The sequence below is a fragment of the Manis pentadactyla genome, chromosome 4 (genome assembly GCF_030020395.1).
Source record: "Manis pentadactyla isolate mManPen7 chromosome 4, mManPen7.hap1, whole genome shotgun sequence".
In the NCBI taxonomy this organism is placed as follows: domain Eukaryota; kingdom Metazoa; phylum Chordata; class Mammalia; order Pholidota; family Manidae; genus Manis; species Manis pentadactyla.
In genome coordinates, this window is record NC_080022.1 from 133,899,408 (window position 1) to 133,921,917 (window position 22,510).

The following is a 22,510-nucleotide window of genomic DNA, read 5'->3' on the forward strand; positions in this document are numbered from 1 at the left end:
AATAAAGTTGGTTTAAAAAGCAAAAAACATAAAAAATAATAAAAGGGTCATATCTTTGCTTTCACCATGCAATTTCACTTCAAGGCATTAAAAATTAAATTTTACAGAATACTTAATGCCAAGAAAAAGTCTTATGATAATATTTAAGTAAAAAAAGCAGGATAGAAAACCAGAATTTCCAATTGTTTGTACATGCTTTGAAACACATCAATATGTTTATGATGGTTATCTCTAGAAGGTGGAATTCCAGATCAATTTTTTACATTTTAGCACTTTCCAATTTTGTATACTACATGCATATTTAGTTACATCATTAGAAAAGCTAAGTATTATAGATAATCCCACGGACAGGACTTCTTAAAATGTATTCATTCACTTGCTGTTAAAACAGACAGTGGTCCTACCATCTTTGGGAGACTGGGTGGCACCAGCCTCAGGAAGGGGAGACACCACAACCCACTCCATTTGCCTGGTTGGGATCAGGGGTAACTCACTCCAGCATGGAGATCCCTTCTCAGTTTCCTGTCTTCCTCTGTCTGAAGCCAGTAATCCCTCCTGAAGACCAAACTCCTTAAGAAAACCTTATGTGGCTTGTCCCCAGTCAATTCTTCAGCCCCTCCCACAGCCACATGGTCTTCCATTACTTCATTTCATCAGTCATTTATTCTGCACCACCAGCAGGGGACCCCCTCAGCCCCACCTCCTTACCCTCCCACTTAGTTGACCCTTCATCCTCCAGAACTCAACTCCATGGTCACCTCTTCAGGGACAACTTGGGTGAGGGGGCACCTGCCCCAATCAATCACACCTTCCTACCAGCCATGCCAGAGCGCCCTGACTTCTTATTGCCTTGCGCTTGTCACCAGCTCTTATCCCATGCCTGTGTGATTCTCTCATTAATGTCCATCCATCCCTTCGGCTGCACTATCAACTTGGGACAGCGGCCCCAGGTTCCGGTTTTATATTTCTCGTGTATTGCATGCTCCCAGGACAGTGTCTGGACACTCAAGAAGTATGTGTTGGATGAATGAATATTTCCTCATCTGTAAAACAAGAAGAGCCCACCTAGATTTCAATCAGCAGGGTTTAAAAGCCCAGATTCGGGAATCCTCCACTCCTTCCAAGGCTGGCTACCCCAAAAGTCCAGGAAACCCCAGATAATATCACCCTTGTTAACATATTCACAACTAGATCATCCTTCAATTCCCCAAGGCTCCCAGGCCCTAGAGATTTAAGAGCAGGAGTGAGGTAGGAAATCTTGGTGAGTCACCGAAGGTGATTACTGATTTGGAAGATTTTTTAAAACTACTATTGCCTCTCCTATCGATGCAGTAATCAGATGAGCATGTACCTGGCATGGGAAGAAGCACACAGAGGTGACCTCTCTCCCTGCTCTGGGTCTCTGCAGGTGAGCAGGTATAATGGGAAAAACAAATCCTCCTAAGGGCCAGGCCCATTCTAAGTGCTGTACCAAAAGTCATTTAATCCTCACCTCAACCTTATAATAAGGTAGGTAGTACTATGGTCCCATTTTACAGATGAGAAAAGTTGAGGCACAGAGAGATTTGAGAACTTGCTCAAGGTCACAAAGCTCCACAGACCTTGCAGTTAACCACTGTGCTATGACTAGAGCTCCATCCTCCACCACTCCCCATTCCACCTGAGGTTTCACTTTCAGGGGTTTAGGTCTGGAAGCAGATGATTCTCCTTCCAACAAATTGTCAGGTCAGTGGTAGCCTAAGGCTAAGTCAGAATGCTTTCGTCATCCACCTTACTTGACCTCATCAAGTAGGCATTTTATTATATCACATCTGTAAAAGAAGGGTGCGTACAATATAATAAGATACTTTGAGAGAGATCATCTTCACATAACTCTTTTTATAGTATATTGTTATAGTTGTACTATTATTAGTTATTGTTGTTAATCTCTGACTATGCCTAGTTTATAAATCAAACTTTACCATAGGTACATGTAGGTATAGGAAAAAAGGGTGTGAATATGGTTTGGTATTATCTTCAGTTTCAGGCATCCACTGGGGGTCTTGGAACGTATGCCCCTTGGATAAGCAGGGACTAGTGTACTGCCTTTCATATTTAAAAAGCAAATGTTGCCAAAAAGAGATACTAATGACACCCATTTGACCCACCGACTCTTGCTGAACAGTGCTCCCCTAGTGGAAACAGTAGGAAAATAGAGGTTGGCACCCTTGTGGGTCACGTAGCAAGGACTGGCTTCCCAGGCTGAAACTAGAGAGTGGTGGTGGTTATGGAATGAACACTGACAGGTTCCCCCTCGTCCAAGAACATCACTCACTAGCCTGCAGGGAGCTTCAGCTCTCTGTCCAGAGCTGTGGTTTTCTTAGCAGGAAGCCAGCCCAGTGTATCAATTATCAGGAACTCTTTAACTGGGACCCAAACACCCTGATTTAACCCTGGATGAAGTGATACACATAACTTCCAAATCCTCATGACCCTGCAGCAAGCCAGTAAGTGGACAGCGACCCTGGGGGCTGTGGCAGCACCACCAGGCCAAAGCATCGCAGGAGTTTTCACGCACAGTAAACAAAAAGAATGCCATCTCCGATGGAGCTCACCCACTGCCTCTCCTGGGCGCTCAGCATAGTACCTGGGCAACCGGTCGTTTCCACTGGGCTTAAAATAAAATCTAAACTCCTTATCTTTCTTCCAAGCCCTTGTGCGATCTGACCAACGATCTCCACGCCCCACTCTACCCTCCTGGGCTCCAGCCACACTAGTTTTCTTTCCGTGCCTTGTGTTCCCAGCTACTGCAGGCCTATGGCCTTTGTACTCGCTGTTCCCTTTATCTGGATTATTCCTAGATCTCAACCTGGCATCATTCGGATCTCAAAAGCATCACCTCCTTTCACCCAGGCCTTGGCCTTCAAAGTCAGACTTCCCACACCGCATCCCTCCAAACTGCAAAGAAACTATGCCTGGCGTTAAAACTCTGCCTGCCTCAGAGGCCATTCAACAAAATGTTTGCTGAATGCAAAAATGCTGAACCCACTCAAATCTACTCACCCCCCTCAAAATACCTGGGAAAGAGTCATAAGGAAAACATGGACAAGCGACTGCACAAGTCAACTCAAGACAAAGGCAGTAACCAGAGGATGAACTGGCAAATGCCATCTAAAGGAGGCCCCAAGAAAACCCCTTTCCTGATGGAGCACACGCTTTCCGAGAAGCGAAACCAGAAGGACCGGAACAAGACCGCGGCCTAGCGGCGAGGGCGGCCGTCTGCAGCTTGCGGCCTACGTTGAACTCCGCGGAAAGTTGGGGCGTGTATTAGCGGGTCCAGAGCGCGCGCACCGGCGCCGCCAGCTGCTCGGTGACCTCGGCACGGCCCGGCGCCGCCCGGTAGCGGCCCAGCGCCAGGAACTCCGCCAGGAAGTCGGTGTTGCTGAGACACTGCACCACGGCGTTCATGAAACAGGTGTTGCCGTGGTTCTTTAGGCACTGCGCGCCAGGTGGCCGCGCGCCGTCCCCGGCGGGGCGCTGGGGCTGGTGTCCCGGCGGGCTCTCCTCCCCGGGGCTCCCGGGCGCTTCTAAAGCCGGGCCCGAGGCGCAGTCAAAGCCCCCCTCACCGTCGCCGTCGCAGCGGCCCGGCTGGGGCTGGGGCTGCGGCCCGGGCGGTGAGTCCCCGGGGCGGGAGCGGCTGCCCAGCGCCAGCAGGAAGCGGCTGAACAGGCGACGCAGGGAGCGGCGGCGACGGCGGGGCCGGGGCGCGAGCGGCCCCTCCGCTGCCGCAGGGGCCCCCAGGCCGGGGTCCATGGCTTCCGCCGCCGCGCTTCCCTTAGGCGGACGGGCCGAGCCGCTCGCAGACCCCTACAGCCTCAGAACCGCGCCCAGCCGCCAGCTACCTGCCTGCCAGGTGTGCCAGGACCGGGCGGAGGCGGAGCCACGGGCGGGGCCGCTCCGCCCCGCGCGGGAGTCGGGCCACAGGGCCCGCCTCAGGGCAGCGCCCGTCCGCCCCTCGCCCGCCGGGGACCCAGCCGCGCCGACTGGGGTGCGGGCGCTGGGAACCGCCGGATTCACGTTCCCCACCCTTTCTGACCTCCGTAAGCCCAAGGACCTGAATTTAACCTCTGCTCCTATTCTCCTCCCAGCCTTCAAGCTGTGGAAACAATAGATGATAAATTTTAAAGCGCCTAGTAAATGGCAAAGCCCTGGCTATTTCTAAGTTTCTTGTAATTACCGAGTTCGAGGTGACTGTGAAGACAAAGGACAGGAAGACTCTCCAAAGGGCAGCCTCCGACGTGGTGAGAGGTGCGCGCTGGGAGCAGGGGGGTGGTGGGAACCGATTTTGCGCCGCGTTGGGTCCTCCGCAGGCTCAGGTGTGGGCGGACAGGTGGCGCCACCTCCTTCCACGCCCTTCTTCCCTAGTAGAGGAGGCAGCCTGTGCCCGGACCCAGCATCCTGAGTGTAGACCTGGGAGCCGTGTGTCGCCCTGTGAAGCAACACCCGGGATGGCTGCGGTTTGCTTGGTTAACCGACAGGCGAGGTTAAAGTCGTTTTCCCAAAACTTGCAAGTGAGACCGGTCATCCTCGCTTTCACTGGCGGGAAGGCGGGCTCAGAGAGGTAAACGCACCGTGTCCGAGGCCACAGTCCCGAAAGCAGAGAAACCGGAACTCGACCCAGGTCAGTGGACTATCAGCCTTTGAGGTTGGCACTTTCCAACCTCAGTACTTGCTTACCAGGAAGGTTCCCGGCTCTCAGGCATGCCCCCTGCGAGGTCTCTCAGGTCTCTCGTTCACTACGTAAAGCACAATCTTTGCGGAACTGCTGCCCAATCAGAAGTGGCTTGGCCCGGCCCCGCCCCTGATTCCCTGGGTTAACTCTGGGGGCCTCCACTCTATCCCTTTCAAACTGTCCGGTTTATGGTGAATCCCGTAAAGACTTGCAAAACGAATTAATCATCAATTTCTAGCTAAAAAAAAAGAGATCAGCGGGCTGTATTATTACATCAATGCTCTGAAATGTTACTTATTACTTGATAAATAAGTGATCATGATTTTAAATACCTGCCTTGATATGTCAAATAGGGCAGCAGCCGGTTACCTAATGCGAACAAGAAGCACGAGTTAAAGGCTACAGATGCTTAGAACGAAAGATTGCCCTGTGAATTGGAGACTTTAAGTGTTTCTAGAAAAAGCCAAAATTTTCCCTCTCTGAAAAAGGATACCTGGTTGAATGCACAAGGTCCTTTCATGACCTTCTGATGGTAAGCACTGGAAATTTTATGGCGGACTTCAGAAAAGCATCTGTGAAATTTCATCTTTGATAATCATGCCAAGCTCCCCAACAGCACACCTTTTCTTTGAGAAAACACCGTAATTCATGTTTAACTCTCTGCTGTGTCAGGAATTCTGCTGATGCTTCAATGCATTATTCAAACCCAATTTTGACTATAATAGACCTAGAATTTTATAATCAAGGAAAAGAGTTATTATAAAGACAGGTTTTTCTTCCTTTAAACAGGCACACAGAATGTACTGATCAGTGAAGTGATCAGTGAAATGCTGGAAAGAAGGTAAGCTCACCATTCTTATTTTAAGAGAGTGACAGAAATGATATCTGTGGACAAATACTGAGAAAGGGCTGTGGGGTTTGCAGTCATAGAAGAGAGATGTAACAGGAAACCAACAACTGGGGATTTATTCATAATAAACTTTTAATTACAGTCTGGACAAATTATGCTTGAACACATTTGAATTTTAATATACAATTCAAGAGTGCAATGCATTTCATAAAGGAGAAACTCACAGGTAAAATATTTTCACTAAAGATTCCGTCTGCTACCTCTATAGCTTTTCTTCTTCCTTCCTAATTACAACCCTTAAATAGAATTTGTGCCTCATATCGAATTCACCGAGTATCATAATTCCTCCAAGTAGTAAAGATACCTCAAGACAAATGCTGGGCATAGAAGCCACAGGGCATAAATCTGCAAAGAAGTAAAAAGCTAACCTTTTCAAACAATATGGCTTCTCTCTCACTTACCAACTTTACATTTGCCTGTATGGCCCCAGAAGATGACTGGTTAGCCAGAGACGGGTAAGGTTCCTCAAGGGAGGAACAACCTAAGATAGGCACAAGTCGCAGGGGGGCCATCAGGTGAGAAATTGGGGATCAACAGAGGTGAGGCTTAGAACCTCACCCCCCCTGTTTTGAGAGAAATCTTCTGCATCTGTGGATGTTTTATTGCCCTTGTCTAGCTTGGATTAACACATAGTCTACTGGCACACACCTGATCATCTACATTTGCTCTCTTACAACACTAAACTATGTTTTCTACCTTTATCTTGCATCTACCTACCACTTCAGCATTTTATTAAAAGTAATAATAATAAAGGGAGAAATGTGGGATTCACATATAAATCAAGTATAAAAATCAAACGAATATTCATATTTTACCTGATTGTTTATAGTTCATAATGGGTGATCAAAACCGAAAGTTTCTGTGATGACTGCCCTTGTACTGTTCACCACGTAAGAACTTATTCACTATGTAAGAATTTGTTCACCATGTAAGAACTTGTTCGTTATGCTTCAGAAGATAGGAGACTGATGAGAATTAGGCTTGGGGTGGATTAATGATTGTGCATTGAGCATTGACTCCCCTATACAGAATTTTATTGTTGTTAACAACCATTTGATCAATAAATATGAGAGATGCCCTCTCAAAAAAAAAAAAAAACATGTAATCACAGATGTCCAGGTATCCCTATTCCAATTTAGTACTCTTTTAATGTTAGCTACTTTGTTGATTTTCATTAATCAATTCATACATTAATATCCATTAAACATATTTTAAGAAAAAAAAAAGTTCCTTTTAAAAAATGCCAGCAGAACCCTCATTGTGTATATAGTAAGCAGTAAAAAGTAGTGTAGACGTTGTATAAAAATGGAGTGAAATTTTTGAATCTCCATCCAGAACTGCGGTTAGTCTCACTTACACTTTAAATAAGTAAAAATGACACATGAGTAGTATCCCTAGCGTCTCTGTGATGTATGATAGTGTGATTTTATCAATAATTTTATGGGCTATACAAATAAAACTATTCTTTTTTGTAAAAAAAAAATATTTTCACTAAAGAACAAAAACAGAGGTAAGAAATCAAAGAGCATTCCTGGTTATCAAAATTCAGCCTTCAATAGAACTGTGGGCAGCGCCCGGCACCCGGGATGTGCCTGCAGCTTATGAGGCAAAGGGGCACTTCCATCTCAGAATGGCTCCGTCGGCACTTACACTAACAATGTACTGGTTTCCTGGACTTATCCGGATGCGGGTAATGTTACCGCTGTGTCCCACCCCGACGTGAGTCACTTCAGCTTCATTATAATCCCAAACTTTGACCAGATGGTCATTACCACCTGAAAAAGTCAAACAGTTCTGTGGCACTGCAGCAATAGAATAAATAGCCCTGACCTCAAATCACCGGATTATTTTCAGTACATTCCCTGTGTGCCTGCTTAAAGGAAGAAAAACCTGTCTTTATAATAACTCTTTTCCTCGATTATAAAATTCTAGGTCTATTATATTCAAAACTGGGGGGAAAAATACAGAGAGGTGACATCACCCTTGATCCCACCACACAGAAGTAACCACCAGTAACATCTCGGTTTAGTTCCTTCCAGTCTAAGTATACAGGTATACATCTGTAGATGTGATTGGGATCGCATCGTGTCCGGTTTTGTATCGTGCTTTAGGTAAATGTGACTGTGAGCCTTGAATTCATTTGGAGCATTTATTTGTTAACAGCCTGAAGAATCAAAGAGGCCGGCAGGAAATAATATCGGTGGTATTGCTACAGGCATGTTGTGTGGAAAGTGCCCCCTGGAAATGACTTACAGGCCTAGCATTTAAGGCTTCAGTAGGAAATAACAAAGCAAGGCACGCTGGACAGCCCAAACCGTTTAAAGTCCTACTTCTGTCATTAACACCCACAACAAAAAAACAAGCAATGTAAGGCTTGGCTTTTATTTGTCCTCCTGAGGCTCATGGGAAAACATTCCCTCTCACTGAAATGGGATTTCTGCATTCTGCTTTGGCGGCCACACCTAGGGCAGCGTTTCAGGCCTGAATCTGACCTCGTTGCCCTTCGGATCCCTTTGTGGTCTGGTCCCTTCCAGCTGCCTCCCGCCTGGCAGGTTCCTAGTGCCCGTTTAATTCAGCTGGGTTTGACTCTGTCCTTATGCTGGGGACTAACCTGTGACAAAGTGCACTCCTTCCAGTGTGATATCCATGCCATTGATTGACCCAGACAAGGAACCTTCCAGCTCTCTGATCACTGACCCATCAAATACTTCCCAGTAGGCAACCTGGAACTCAGGAAAGAAGCATTCGGCAGGCGTTAGCTCAGTGGAATCATCCACACCCAGGCTAACAAAAGATGGTTCTACTTTAAATAGAAGGTAGCAAAAATATACTCTGGGGTGATATATCTGCTGAAATTATAAACAGGCTAAAGGAGGGGGTGGAGAAACCATTTTAATACTTTTAGTATTCGGTTTTTAATTCGCATCTACTTACAGAGATGCTGATAGGCTGCTAAAACCAGATTGTGACAGAAAGTGCCTTTGCTTAGACTAAGCAGATTGAATCTGAGGCAGGCGGTAAAAGGAGGAAGAAAACCACCACAGAATCCAGTTTCCTCTGTGTGTTCCTAGGAGAGGGAGGCCTCAGGCCTGCAGGAAGGGGAAGCGGTTCCTTCCTTCAGCTTGGGGAACGAGCCTGCAGAGAGTTCTGGAGTCCAAGCCTTCCAAAGTCCCCTTCCCACTGCGGCTGGTCCCCCCACCTCTTCCTCAGCCCACCCTTATTCCCACCTTTCTCTTCAGCCTCAAAGCAATAAAATATTCCACAGGGTGGATTTAAAGGCAAACTGATAGTAAGGTCCCCTCCTGGGAGAGGGAAGGAGGTTAGGGGTGGGGGGGAGACAGGCTCAAGGGAGGAAGATTTTGCTCTGAATATACTGCTTTTATACTTTTTGAACTTTGAACTTTATAAATGTACAACCTATTCAAAAATAAAATTGCTTTCCAAACAAAGAGCTCTTGAGCAGGAATCATAAGTGTGAACTCACATCTCACCCCCTTGTTTGTGAAATGTGATGTTTGTTTGATGCTGATGGAAACTTTCTATGGTCCACTAATTATGTCAGGAATCGGTATTCAGCATCTAGCTAGAAATTGTGGATGCTATTTAAATATATATATTTTTTTGCTTCATAATTTTGACTGGCACTTGATTACTTCAAGAAAACGTTCTATTTTCATAGTAAAAGCATAAAAGCTCGCCAAAATCCTTGTCTCTCAGGAACCATATCTACATTAGTAGCTGGTGCTTGACCACCTGCTTTCTTGGCAGAAAGATCAAAGTGACCCTCTTCTGGGCAGCCTTATGGCACCTCAGGCTTTCCCAGGTATCCTCCAGCTGGGCTGGTCTTCCCTGAGGTCTAAGTATGGCTCGGTCCTCCTGTCACTCAGGCCTCAGCTCAAATTGACCTCCTTAGGGAGGCCATCGCTGACCATCGTCACTAAAGCAGTTTCCTTCCACCCAGACAGTACAACCTAGTCTATTTTCTTTTTAGCCCTTTCAGCAACTTTATCATTCTGTTCATTTCTTACTCATAGTCCATTTATGTATTCATCTACATGTGTACTGAACAACCCGTTCCCTCCCACCCAAAATAACTCCCCACAGGATGTAAGCTCCATGACAGCAGGGACAGTGTCCTGTCCCCAACCCTCAGAATAGGTTGACAGATTTATGACGTATGGTTTGAGTATTCTGGTGAAAATGCCAATAAGAAGGAAGCAGGCTGTTTCAAGTCTCATAAACTGAAACCTAGAATATGGCAGAAGCTTTATGAACCATAGAGCAAAGCATTTATAGAGGTGCTGTGATGAACTCCCTAATATCCATTCCACGCCAGTTGGAAGAGGAAGCCTATTTAGACCACAGGGGCGCCATGGGGTTGGCGGATGGGCAGCCTTTTAATCCTGTTTGGGCCAGTGAGACACAAACTGAGAAGGCCAACCTGCAGAGACTAGAAGGGAAGCCAATCTCCGTGCCCTCCCACAACATTCCATCTGGGTCAGCAAATCCTGGCTTGGAGCAGGATTTCTTGCGTTTTTATGACAGTGTCTTTGAGCAGTAGTTCTCAATCACATGGAAAGTTCAGGCAGAAAAAAGCCCCACTCCTAAATTCTAATTCTGTAGGGGGTGGCAGGTGGAGAGGCACATTTAGTATTTTTCCTACTATATTTTTATACTTTTCACTTATCAAACTTTTCTGTAACTCGTGAAAAGATAAATATGCAACTTCTTCAATGATCTCAAAGTCATCTCAAATCCAAATCAGGGGAGTCCAAATCCATCAATTAGACCAAGATCTGGCTCATCTGTACAGCTGGATGACACCCTGGCATCCTCGTGCCCCTCCATGTGACTCTCTCCTGAGGCCTTTTGTTTGTCCCAAGAGGAAATATTCCCCCCAAGAGAGGGACCAATCTTTACCCAAAGACATGGACTCCCCAACTAAAGAAACTGTTGATATACGGATGAAGTAGAGCAATGAGAAATGAGGAGCTCTACTGTCATTCGATTTGAATTTAGTAAAAGTGACAGCTGGCTTGGGCACAGCAATTCTGTTCCAGCCTCAGAAATTTTCTAATAATAAAAACTGATATTTATTGAGCACCTACTCTGTTCCAGGCCCCCTGCTATTAGCAGTACGTGAGCATGGCTGTAATCATCATGGCAATTCTATGAGGTTGACAGTATCATCATTTCCATTTTACAGACGAGGAAGCAAAGGCACTGAAAGGTTATGTAGCATTTCCAAAGCCACATGGCGGATCTACGGCAAAGCCTCCCTCTCTGAACTGGAATGGCTTGTTTCTGGAGCCTGCACTCTCGGCCACCGCACTTCGCTTTTCCACTGTACCAGAAAGATTTTGACTCTTGCTGACAGTACTTACCTTTCTGTCTGTCCCACTGGTGATGATCTGAAACTCTTCAGGGTGGTAACAAACACACTGGAATAAGGTGTTGGCCAGGATCATCTGATTCCTCCTAAAACGCCTGAAAAATAAAGTCAAGAGCTGTGAAACTCAACTTTCTCTTTCCTAGAAGACATTTACTATTCAAACTAGATTTGGTAGAAGCTTGGATTTGGGTTGATTTATCTATCCCAAATAGATTTCCTGTTAACTCTGTCCACTCCACTTCTGTGTCCTCGCAATGCACCTTACCAGGGGCAGTCAGAGCATGCTGGGTGGGGTCCTTTTTTAAAGATAAAGCACAGAACTCCATGGGAAGCCTCAAGTTCCTGTGAGAAGGAAGTAGCGAGGCTGACCTCGGGTCAATCTGCCGTCTCCATACCAGGTACTTTATTCCGGAGGCCGCCATTTTGAAGTGAATGCCTTTACAAGCTGAGCATCAAAGGGTGGGGAAGGGCTTTTTAAAGGTGGATGTTATTGCGCTTTACCTCTAGGGATTTGGTTTAGGAGGCTGGGGGAGGCCCATACATTTACATGGTAATCAGTACCACGTGATTCCACGTGCACAATAGTTTGAGAAACATTGCTTTAGCTATTGTACTGAGAAATATGTAAATCAAGCTTCTCCTTCCATAGGAGATAGGTGACCATCTCAGGCCAGGCTCTGCTGGCTGCAAAAAGGCACCTTCTGCAGTTTCTTCTCATTAGGGAAGTTTTCACACAGGGTATCTGAGCTGAGCATTTTTAAAAGATTTTGGTACAAATTAACCAAATGTATCTGCTACATAAAAGGGAGGCTTTAAAGATTTGAGGTGGTCACAAGCATCCACAGAAATAAGTTCAGACATGCCCTTCTCATTATGTATTTTTCCAATGGGAAGTTCAGGAGTAATGTGAACATGACCCGTAAGTGCAGCCCTTGGACCAGCTCCGGGAACATCACTTGGAAGCTTGTTAGAAATGCAGAAACTCAGGCACCACTCTAGACCTACTGAATCAAAATCTACATTTTAACAAGCTCCCCAGGTGATTACTGTGCACATCAAGGTTAGAGACACAGGGAGGTAGAAGACAGAGGTTTGCTTAGTTTGGGGTGTTTTTTTTTTAATGCATTAAATAAAAAGTATTCTGTCTTTGCCTTTAGTTCCATTCTCCTCTCTTCAATCAAGACCATCTCATATTTTTTCACAATATCTGTATCTATAACTATATATCCCTCTCTCTTTTCTCCCAGCTCCGTAATTATCCAAGTCTCTAATGCAGTTATCACGGTGGGGAGGCATCTTAGGAATGGTAGAGCTGTGCTAGGCAGGGAGAGGGGTTGGAGGAATAGGGTCTAATTCTAAGTAAAAACAAGCAACAAACATGCTTATAGAAAACAAAATAAAATAAAACACTGTCATTGAAAATTCTTTGAGTTACTCCAAAACTAAAGTTCACATTTTGGTCCAGTGACCTTGGAGTCAGCCCCTCTATGGGGATAGCGGTGCGCTTACAGCATGAGACCTCCCCGAAAATGAAGGAAGGGCAAATTCACACCCCTCACCCCCACTCCTACCCTGTCCCCCATGGCAAGCTCATTCTGGGCTTGACTGGACTGGGCAGAATGCCAAGAGGAACTGCCTACATTATTTAAGTTATTTTCCTTCTCCCTTTTTGGGGGATTCTCAGAGTTGCATTAGTATAAGTTCAATCATGCTTCACTGTGTGTATCTGTAAAGCTACTTTCCATCCATCCAGAAATTTCTAATGTCCTGCTCTTCCTGGAAACGACACCCTTTCTGCCAGCATCTGTAAACCCTGCGCAGTCATGCAGATGAATAGCTTCCGGTGAGCACCCCTTTACTGTCGCCTTTAATAAGATTCCCACCTTGTGTGTGAACCTTCTGTCAAGTTCAATAATGCATTTAGTGTCACTTTGTCCTCGCCATCATAGGTAACCTACACAAGGTCCCAAATGATGCAGGTCCCATCCGTGCTGGTGGTGACACACTGCTCGTTGTCCTTCTTCACCCGAATGCAGGACACAGACGACTTGTGCTCCTTCAGAGCCTCCTCCAGCTTCTGGGTCTGGCAGCCTATCTGCCACACCCTCACCTGAGAACCACACATCCAGGCTCAGTACAGACGGGCACTTTTGAAGGGATAAAAAGATTCCAAGAGCTTTTTAACCCCCGCTGTACTGGACTTGTTTTCGTTAGCTCCCTGTTCTCATCACAGTTGAGCGGGGTAGGAATGCTAAGTTGTGGGACAGGAGCATTCATCCGTGGAGCCAGGAAAATGCTACCACTGGTCCTGCCCCTGCTTCTACTTTGAGGGCTGAGAAATCTATCAGATACCCGCTACTACAACCCATACTGCCAGGGCTGCTGCTAAACCAAGGGAAGTAATGTGTCTACTCATTTCTGCTGAGCATTGCTCTCAAATTTCTGGTGCCATCAGGAAATCTCTTGGGTACCCATAGCCATATTTAACTTGCACATCAGCTGCTTAATTTTAATCATTTAGAATCATCAGTTCTCAACCTTGTCACAATCAATACCCACTTTCTATAATGTGTATTTTCCAACACCCCTCTACTATTCTGAAAGGAAACCCATAGGTAATACAACTACTCCCACACAAAATTCCACAACAACCCATACAATGCCCTAGTTGGCAATAAAAAGGATACGTAAAAGGGAAGTTATTTATCTATGTCTTATAATAAACACTGTCACAACTATAACAGAAAACATAATAATTTAGTCAGATGCATATACTATCTTATAGCGAATATGTTGGACTTATGAAAAATAAGAGGAGGAATGGCTTTTTGTGAAATGAAATTATTTCATGTAAAAGAACCGTAGTCGAGGTGAACACTAGACTAAAAACTAGTGTTAGGATAAGTAATAACAGACTAACGTATTTATGCCTGGTAACAGCAAAATAAGCTTCAATGAAGGAAGGAAAACATTCTAAGATACTTTCTTAGTAAAGAAGATGAGGAAACATGAGGTTATCTCAAATGAGCTGGGCCAGATTCATTTCTATAGTGTCCAAATGATTCCCTGTTTCTGACCTGGGATGGGATAATGACTATTGCCAAAGAAAACATATCTCCCATCTTAAATGCCCACTGCATTTGGAAGCATACATTCACTCTTTAGCAAGAGTGATATTCTAATTTTCTTACTACTATGCTGTGGGCACCAGCCAGACAGCCCGAGACTGGAACTTTAGATGTGCTGGGCAATAGCCCTTTAGAAGTGGGATTGCAGGGAGGTGTGGGCATGCATGGAGGGAAGAGGACAAGGTGGTGGGACCGGGGTCTTCAAACTCTGGCAATGGCCATGTGCTAGTGAAAATGAAGGTAGTTGAGTATTTCAGCAACTACTGCATTTATACCAGTGCACACCTGCTGCAAATCTAGTCTCTAGCACTTACAAAGACCTTCTAGACTATGTCTTTTGGAAGGACAAGTCTGTAATAGCTGCATGGAGAATGGGAAGAGGAGCTGACATTGTTCTGTGAAAAGATAGCTGTGTGGGGCCAAGGGCAGTGAATTGGTAACGTGTGATTTCCTCAGCAGCTCTCATAAGCCTGGGCTCAGGCACCTAGAACACCAGTGGTCTGGTTCAAACCCAGTTGAGGCATCAGTAAGGCAGATGTCCCAGAAGACTGGAGGAGCAAGCAAGGGCGCTGAGGGTGTCAGCACCAGCACGGCCGAAGGGATAAGGGAAGGGAGTGAAGCAGAGACGGTGGTGGTAGGTGGAGAGCAGGCAGATGGTCTGAGGCTGAGGATGTCTATGGAGCACCTGGAATGTGCCTAGTCCAGATGACCATGGGCTCTGAAGGTAAAATGGGCATCAGATTTTGAAGAATTAATATAAGATAAAGAGTGTAAAATATCTCATTAATAAGAGTGTTGTTATCTTCACTTTACACACAGGAAATGGAGCAGAGAGAGACCACACAGCAGGTAAACGGCAGAAGTGAAATTTGGGACCAGGCAGCATGACTCTGGATTCCAAACACTCAGCCACACATCAGATTGGCCCAAAGTCTTCTGAAGGCTACATCAAGATGCTGTATCTTTCTTTCCCTGGTAAGTTATTCCCGTGATAGCATGCAGAAAAGAAAATACCCTATGTTGAGAAAGGGAAGGCTTTTAAATAGCAAAAAAGCTGGGGAGGAGGGCAGGAGAAACCCTGAGATGACTGTGTGAGTGAAAGATGTTTTAGAAGCCTTGAAATGATTAAAGAAAAGGTCAAGTGTAATAATTTTAAATGAATAATGAAAATGTCTGCGTAGATTGAAGAATTTATTCTAAAAATAGCATCTTCTTTAAAAGATAAGATAAAGACAATTTATGTAACTGTGGTCTTTGAAGGCAAAGAGCAAATAGTCTAAAACTCTGGCAGAATGCCAACCTTGATTCCACGGAGAACGCTTTTATGTTTGTATCTGAAATGTCCTTTCTGTGAACAGATACACTTATATGCATATTTATATTATCAGAACTTCAGTTTATCATGTATTTTAGGGTTTCATCCAAATCTGAATTTGGTCCTGCTTGACTCCTAGTACAGGTTAAAAAAATCAAATAAGTGGCCTCCTATAAGGCTGTTACTCTAAGTAAAGGGCTATTTGGAAAACATTCTACCTTTAAGAACAGTACCTCCCCTTCCCCACCACCGCTGATGACCCTTTTACAGTCACTGGTGGTGGCGATGGCCATCACTCCAGTCTTGTGGGCATTGTTAATGACATATATCAACCGGCCTGTCTCTGGGGCGAAAGCTCGGATTTTCCCGTCGTCCCATCCTGGCATGAAGGAGAAACAAAAGGCGAAGATCAGTGTATTCATGCTCTTTCCATAGGCTGTTACATCATAAATGAGATTCAGGATTGGGAGGCAGTCATGCTGTTGGAGGAAAGAGGCTGGTCATCCCCTAATTGCCAGGAAATCACACCCCCTTTTCTCTGACTCCTAGACCTGCTCACACCTTACTGAGGGAAATGAGTTGCCTTAGTTGAACCTGCCTCTAGGTGCACCCCAGTCCAGGAGAGAGAAGTTGGGGTGGGGAGGAAGGAGTGAGGCCAGCTCACCTTTCTCACAGGCTGCAAAACTTGTGAATTCAACTAGCTAGTTGATATTGCACCTGGGACATAGAATTTAAAACCTTCAAATAAATGGTGGCTTCCCATCCCTCCCCCTCCCCTTGAACCCGATGCTCCTTCCCCCACTCCCACCATCTTCCCCATCTCAATGAAATGATGGTGTCATCCATCCAGTTGTTCAACCCAAGAACTTCAGATTCATCCTTGAATCTTCTCTATTCCATTGTCCAACCCAAGCCAATACCCCGTGCATCAGCAAGTCCCATCAACTCTACAGTTGAAAGACATCCTGAATCTGACCACTTCTCAACCCTTCCCCTGGGACCACCCTTGTCCATGCCACCAGCATCTCTCTCCTGGATTATTGTAACAGCTTCTTCCCTGGCCTTAGACTCTTGCTCCCCTCAACCAATTATCTATGCAGGGACCAGGGTGAAGTTCTTAAAATCATGCTACCTCCTTGATCAAACTTTCAGAAGCCTTTCCCATCTACAGTGAAAATCCAACACCTTATCCTCCACAGATATTAGTCTCTCTCTACCCACCTCAACTTCCTCTGTACCACTCTCCTCCAGTTCTGACCCCAGCTTTACCACTAAGCTACAGATACACTACTGGTCCTCTTTCTTTTCTTCAAATATGCTAATCAGTTTTCCCACCTCAGGGCCTTTGTAGTTACTGTTCCCTCTGCCTGGAATGCCCATTCCCTACGCCTTAGGTGACTCGCTCCTTCTCTGTGCTTTAGTGTCATCTCTTGACCTTAGCATTTTTAAATAAGATGCTCAAGGTAGATCCTATTCCAGCAAAGACTTGAGGAAGTGAGGGGGTGAGGGAGGGAGTTATGAGGCTAACTGGGGAAAGAACATTCCAAGCAGACAAAATAGCTAGAGCAAAGGCCCTATGCACAATGTGTTTGAGGAACAGCAAAAGAAAAGGAAATATGACTAGAGAGGGGTGAGTGGTAGGAGGCAAAGTCTGAGGTGAGAAGGTGGAGGTGGGAAGGAGAGAAGGTCATGTAGGCAACTGTGGAAACTTATAAATGAGTCCCCAAAATGGTTTGATCTGACTTATGTTTTAAAAAGAGATCCCTGGCTTCTGTGTTGATAACAGACTGGAGAGAAGGGTGGTAGACAAGGGTAGAAGCAGGGAGACCTGGTGCAAAGCTACGAAAATAGTCTAGGAGAGAGATGGTCGTGGCTGACACGATGATGATGAGAAGCGACAGAATCTTGGGTATGCTCTGAGGGGAGACCACTGGGGCAAATGGATATGGGGTGTAAAAGAAAAGGAGGAGGTGACGACTCCAAGATTCTGACCTGCAGGTTTATTAGCTCTAAGTATAATATAAGCCAAGAGCTCCTGGGGCCACTATGTGGAGACGACATACCCAAGGGCGAAGCCAACACAGAGGAAACAAAGCCAATAAAAATGGGGATGAAATGGGTTCCTGGTATCACCATTTAATAGCTGTACTGAAAGATCCACTTGACTTTGCATGGATGTGAACAAGTGAGTTTACTTTTTGAGCCCTGAGGAAATCTGCATGTGGATTGAACATAATGATGTTTAAAGTTAAAATATTTTGGCATAAAATAAATTCCCTTTGAGGCATAACATAGATTAAGTCAGGTTTTTTAATCTCTTGAACAACAAAAGGGGTTCTAACACAAGTGCCCTGTACTAAGGCCTCCAGTCCATTTTGTAATTAAATTAGTAAATTTCCCTACTAGAGTGGAAGCTACATGTTATATGCAACAATGTGGGAGAAGGGAAATTGTGACTTGGTAATTCCTAGCTCAGAAAGTCTCCCAGCTGGAAGGGAACTCCAAAGTGAGGCTAGATGGGAAGTAAGGAGGAGGTGGACAGTGGAAGGCCATTCCAGGTTATCCACGTGTAGAGACTAGCGTACAGAGAGAATGAAAAGATCCAAAGCCACAAGCCAGAGCCCAGAGCCAAACATTGATATGTCAACATTACCCGAAATGATGCTCTTGCCGTCTCTCATGAAATCAATGCTGTGGCAGGTCATGTTGGGTACAGTGATCCGCAGCAGCTCCCTGTTGGACAGCGTGTGCCACACCCTGATGTCTTTCTTGGCACAGGTGGCAAACAGCTCAGCAGTGCCACTGTGAAGAAGCAAGCCACCAGGAGAATAAGAGATGCAGCCATAAAATACAGTGTTTCTTAGATGCGTATTTGACACATTTGAGTTCCATAAGGATGTAGGGGAGGAAGCCTTTTAGACATAAATTATCTTGAGGCTTAATGGCCTTATAGATTTCTTGTATAAAATGGCATTTGATGCCCATGAATCACGTATGGACCATCTTTTGTAGTCCTTTCCCTTTGGGAACAGTTGGAACAAAGATACTCAAAAAGGAAATGTCAATTTGAAAGTCTTTCAATGCCTTGGTGGACTGGAGGATAGTAACATTTTTGAGGTAAAATACACTTCGTGGAATATTTACGTTAAAAGAGCCTAAACAAAACTTTTCCTAAAGTAGATAACTTATAATTTCGAAGTCAAAAATGAATTCATGTTTGCAGATAATCCAAAATATGACTTTGCTTAGTTATGAGAAAATATGAGATTGTGGGCAAAAAAAAGAGAATCCCAGAATAATTAGTCTATCAGGTTTTTTTTTAAAGGACAACTTGTGAATAGAATGAAAAATCCCAATATGTAAAAAAATTACAGATTATTCCAATTTGCACTTCCCTTTGAGGGAAAAAGGGTTAATACTGGAATACAAGAAATACTATCTGCTTTGTAAGTATGCATTTCCAGTTTTAGTTTATGTGAAGACAGAATTAAGTAACGTTCTATCGCTTATGTAGTGGTTACACAGGTATATAAAATTGTCAGAAGCATTGAACTGAACACCTAAGAATATATTATTGTATGTTACTTATACTTCAATTTTTTTAAATGTTAAGGAGTCATAATTAATCCAATAGTTAAGGGATCCAGCATAAAAAAAATGGACAAGTTTTTAAATTTATCTCAATTTTTAACCCATATGGAGGACTGCATGATGAACAATCATGTAACTCAGCTTTTGTCATCTGAACATTCTGTCGCATTTGTTCAGTTTTGATCCCTAACAACAAGCCCTCATAAGCCTCTCCCAGACTCCATTCATCTTCCTAGTGCTCTAGCAGTAATCATATCCTGACTTTGGTGTATAACGAATTTGTTATTTTTCTTATATTTCAATTCTGTGGGCCTAAAGAGTAAACTACATTGCAAGAAAAAAAAAAGAGTGTATGTTTATTCACTATCTCTTATTTTAAAATCTACTCACATTGGAAAATAAGTAGATAATAGGGAACTAAGTGGATCTTTTCTATATATGTATCTTTGGGGCTCAGGGATAAAATTATAATTCTGGACTAGTTACTTAGAAAGAGTAAATGCTGGGACAGACAACAGATGAGATGGGGTTCCTTGCCAGAAAGTCCTGATTAACAGAGATCAAATCAAACCATAGAAGATAGTAATTTAAAAGGAGAGATGTTTTATATCAGATATTGCCTTCAGTGAATGAGCTCCTTCTTTGAGAAAAGTAAGCTCTTAAAGCCATGTATGGACTCATCATAAAAGTCAAATGTCATGGAATGAATGTACCTAATGAACTTTTCAAACTCTCCCTAACCTAATGGTTAGTCCAAATCCTCAGGAATTTAGTCCAAAAAATGAGCCATCTGAGTAGAACATTGTCCTTAGTTTAGAATCTGAAAGGCTAAGTTCCAGAAAAAAATAGATTGGATCATGATGGTACACTAGGCCCACATGTTTCCTCCCTCCTACCTAAAATCCCATGAAATGAAGATCTAGAGGTAAGGGTAGAGATAAATGATGTAGCATATATATACATACATACACACACACACACACACACACACATTATATATATATATACATATACATTTTTTCTCTTAATAATACAGGAAAGCAAGAAAGATTATCATCATATAGGCCAGAAACATTGAGAATAAACAGAAATCAGCCAGATTAAAATATATGGGGAAACAGAACTGGAGAAAAACACAGCACAAAAGGACAAGAAAGAGGGTACTTTTTACAATGTAGGAGCAGTTAAGTGGTCATATTACCTTTCCACAGATGACAAGTACAATAACTGGGTAAAATTACCAGAACCAAAAATCCTAAAGACATTGAAAACATTTAAAAGAAGAAATCAAGAAGAGTTTGCTCTTGTAAAAGTGCAACCGGAAAGGGTTAACAATTATTACTGTGCTTTCTACCCTGAAGGTGCCCAGAACTTCCATAGCTATGGTGTCTGTAGAAAAAGGTGGCAGGAAAACCATAGCCTTACCAGCTAGACAGGCCAGAAGTTAGAGTTAAGGGTTGGAAATCAGCTGGAATTTTAAGGGCAAATCCTGGCAGCATGACAACAACAGGAGTAGAACCTAAATTCAGATTCCAAACACTGCCCAGATTCCTGTCTGCTGAATTTCTTCCAGGAGGAAGAAAAACCAGGCAGAGACCAGAAATGACTCTAATTTTCTTTTATTCCATTAATTTTATGTATTTATTTTTAGGATTCTGTTTTTGCAGATAGACCCACATACGATCAATCTCAGTCTTTCTTGCCTTTTTAACTAAATACATTCATCAACTGTGCTCAGCTTGGCACAGTGGCAGGAAGCTGAAGCTTATAGGCTTAAAGTGTCAGAAGCCAGAGCCTAAGGTTGTAACAACACCTGGAATTAGGGAGAAATCCCTAGAAGCAAGGAAACCAGGGAGAGGATGAGCTTCATCTCTACATAAATCCTTGGGTGACTAATTACGCAAGCCCACAGGAAAACCCAAAACCAGTGTAAAATAGTAGCAATGGAAAGCCATGAAAACATGAGCTTCTGTATACTATGAGGAAGACAAGCTGGCAGTTTGTGTTCAGGCCAAAAATCCTCAGAGAATACCATGGAATTCAAAGTTACTATAACATAGTATTTATAATACTGAGTTTTCAACAAAAAATAATTGAGCATGCAAAGAAATAGGAAAGTATGGTTTAGGAAAAAGGCAATCAAAAGACACTAACTCTAAGTAGACTGAGGTATTGGATTGCCGAAGACTTCAAAGCAACTATCAAAAATATATTCAAAGTATTAAAGGAAACTGATATTAATGAATGGAAGAGCTTGAAACTAAAAATGTATATATATATATATATATGTGTGTGTGTGTGTGTGTGTATATATATATATATATATATCATATATATATAAGTTCTATAGGTGAAAAGGACAGTAACTGAAATAAAAAATTTACTAGATGGGCTCAACAGACTGGAGATAGCAAAAGAATCTGTGAACTTAAAGGTAGACTTCATAGAAATTACATGATGAAAAAAACAGAAAAACACTCAAAAAAATGAACGGCCTAGAAATCTGTGGGACAGTATCAAATTTCCAACATGTGTAACTTGAATCTCAAGACAGGAGAGAGAAAAGGTGAAAAATCTTGAAGAAATAATACCTGAAAACTTTCCAATTTGGTGAAAACATCAGCTTACAGATTAAAAGCTTCTAACAAACCTTAAGCAGGATAAACACAAAAAAAACTACCTCAAGACTTATCATAGTCAACCCAATGAAAACAAAACAAAACAAAGAAAAAATCTTGAAAATAGATGCTGTAATGAGAAAAACCACATGGTACAAAGAGGAGAATGATAAGAATATACATCATGAGTGCTTATTAGAAACTATGGAAGCCAAAGGCATTGTAATGGTGTATTCAAATTAATGAATAAAAGGTATCAGTGAAGAATTCCATAACCAGGAACACAATTATTCTTCCAAAGTGAAAGCTTTCAAAAGGTATTTACAGATAGACAAAAACTGGGAGAATTTTTCACCAGAGACAATGCTAAATAAAGTTCTTTAGGCCGAAAGGAAAATGATACCAGGTGGCAACTTAGATATTTAAGAAAGAATGAAGAGCATCAGAAATGCTCAAATATGTGGGTAAGCACAAAAGGCATATCTTTTTATTTCCTTTTCTTTTCTTAAATTCTTGAAAAGTTTATTACTGTTAAATCAAGAATAATAATATTGTATTGATAGATTTATAATATAAATCAGTATACATGGAAGCAGTAGCACTAAAGATCACAGTGGTGTTAGGGGAAATATATTGTTGCAAAGTTCCTATATTGTATTTTACTTCAAGTAGTTCCAACATTAACTCTAAGCAGACTGTGATAGGTTAAATATATATGTTGTCATCCTTAGAGCAACCACTAAAAAAATTAATGCGAAGATGTATAGCTAGAAAGCCAAGATAGCAATTAAGTCAGTAGAACACTTTAAATGGAATGCTAAAATAATTTTTCTGATTAAAACAAA

General features: G+C 43.2%; 2 protein-coding genes across 2 annotated transcripts in view; both read right to left on the minus strand.

Moving 5' to 3' along the window:
• Nucleotides 1–4,395, minus strand: part of LOC118916536 (ubiquitin carboxyl-terminal hydrolase 43-like) — a 126,978-nt gene extending 122,583 nt beyond the window's left edge. Inside the window, 1 exon segment of the mRNA XM_057499484.1 lies at nucleotides 3,277–4,395. Within this exon segment, the coding sequence (XP_057355467.1) occupies nucleotides 3,277–3,792 (516 nt within the window). The 5' untranslated portion in view covers nucleotides 3,793–4,395.
• A 2,777-nt stretch (nucleotides 4,396–7,172) lies between these two features.
• The window catches only part of LOC118933442 (cilia- and flagella-associated protein 52), a 79,275-nt gene continuing 63,937 nt past the window's right edge, over nucleotides 7,173–22,510 (minus strand). The window contains exons 9-14 of the mRNA XM_057499485.1: nucleotides 18,110–18,258; nucleotides 15,675–15,835; nucleotides 12,972–13,123; nucleotides 11,006–11,108; nucleotides 8,233–8,344; nucleotides 7,173–7,396 (exon numbers count right to left, since the gene is read on the minus strand). Of these exons, the coding sequence (XP_057355468.1) occupies nucleotides 7,221–7,396; nucleotides 8,233–8,344; nucleotides 11,006–11,108; nucleotides 12,972–13,123; nucleotides 15,675–15,835; nucleotides 18,110–18,258 (853 nt within the window). The 3' untranslated portion in view covers nucleotides 7,173–7,220. The remainder of the gene's footprint in view (nucleotides 7,397–8,232; nucleotides 8,345–11,005; nucleotides 11,109–12,971; nucleotides 13,124–15,674; nucleotides 15,836–18,109; nucleotides 18,259–22,510) is intronic.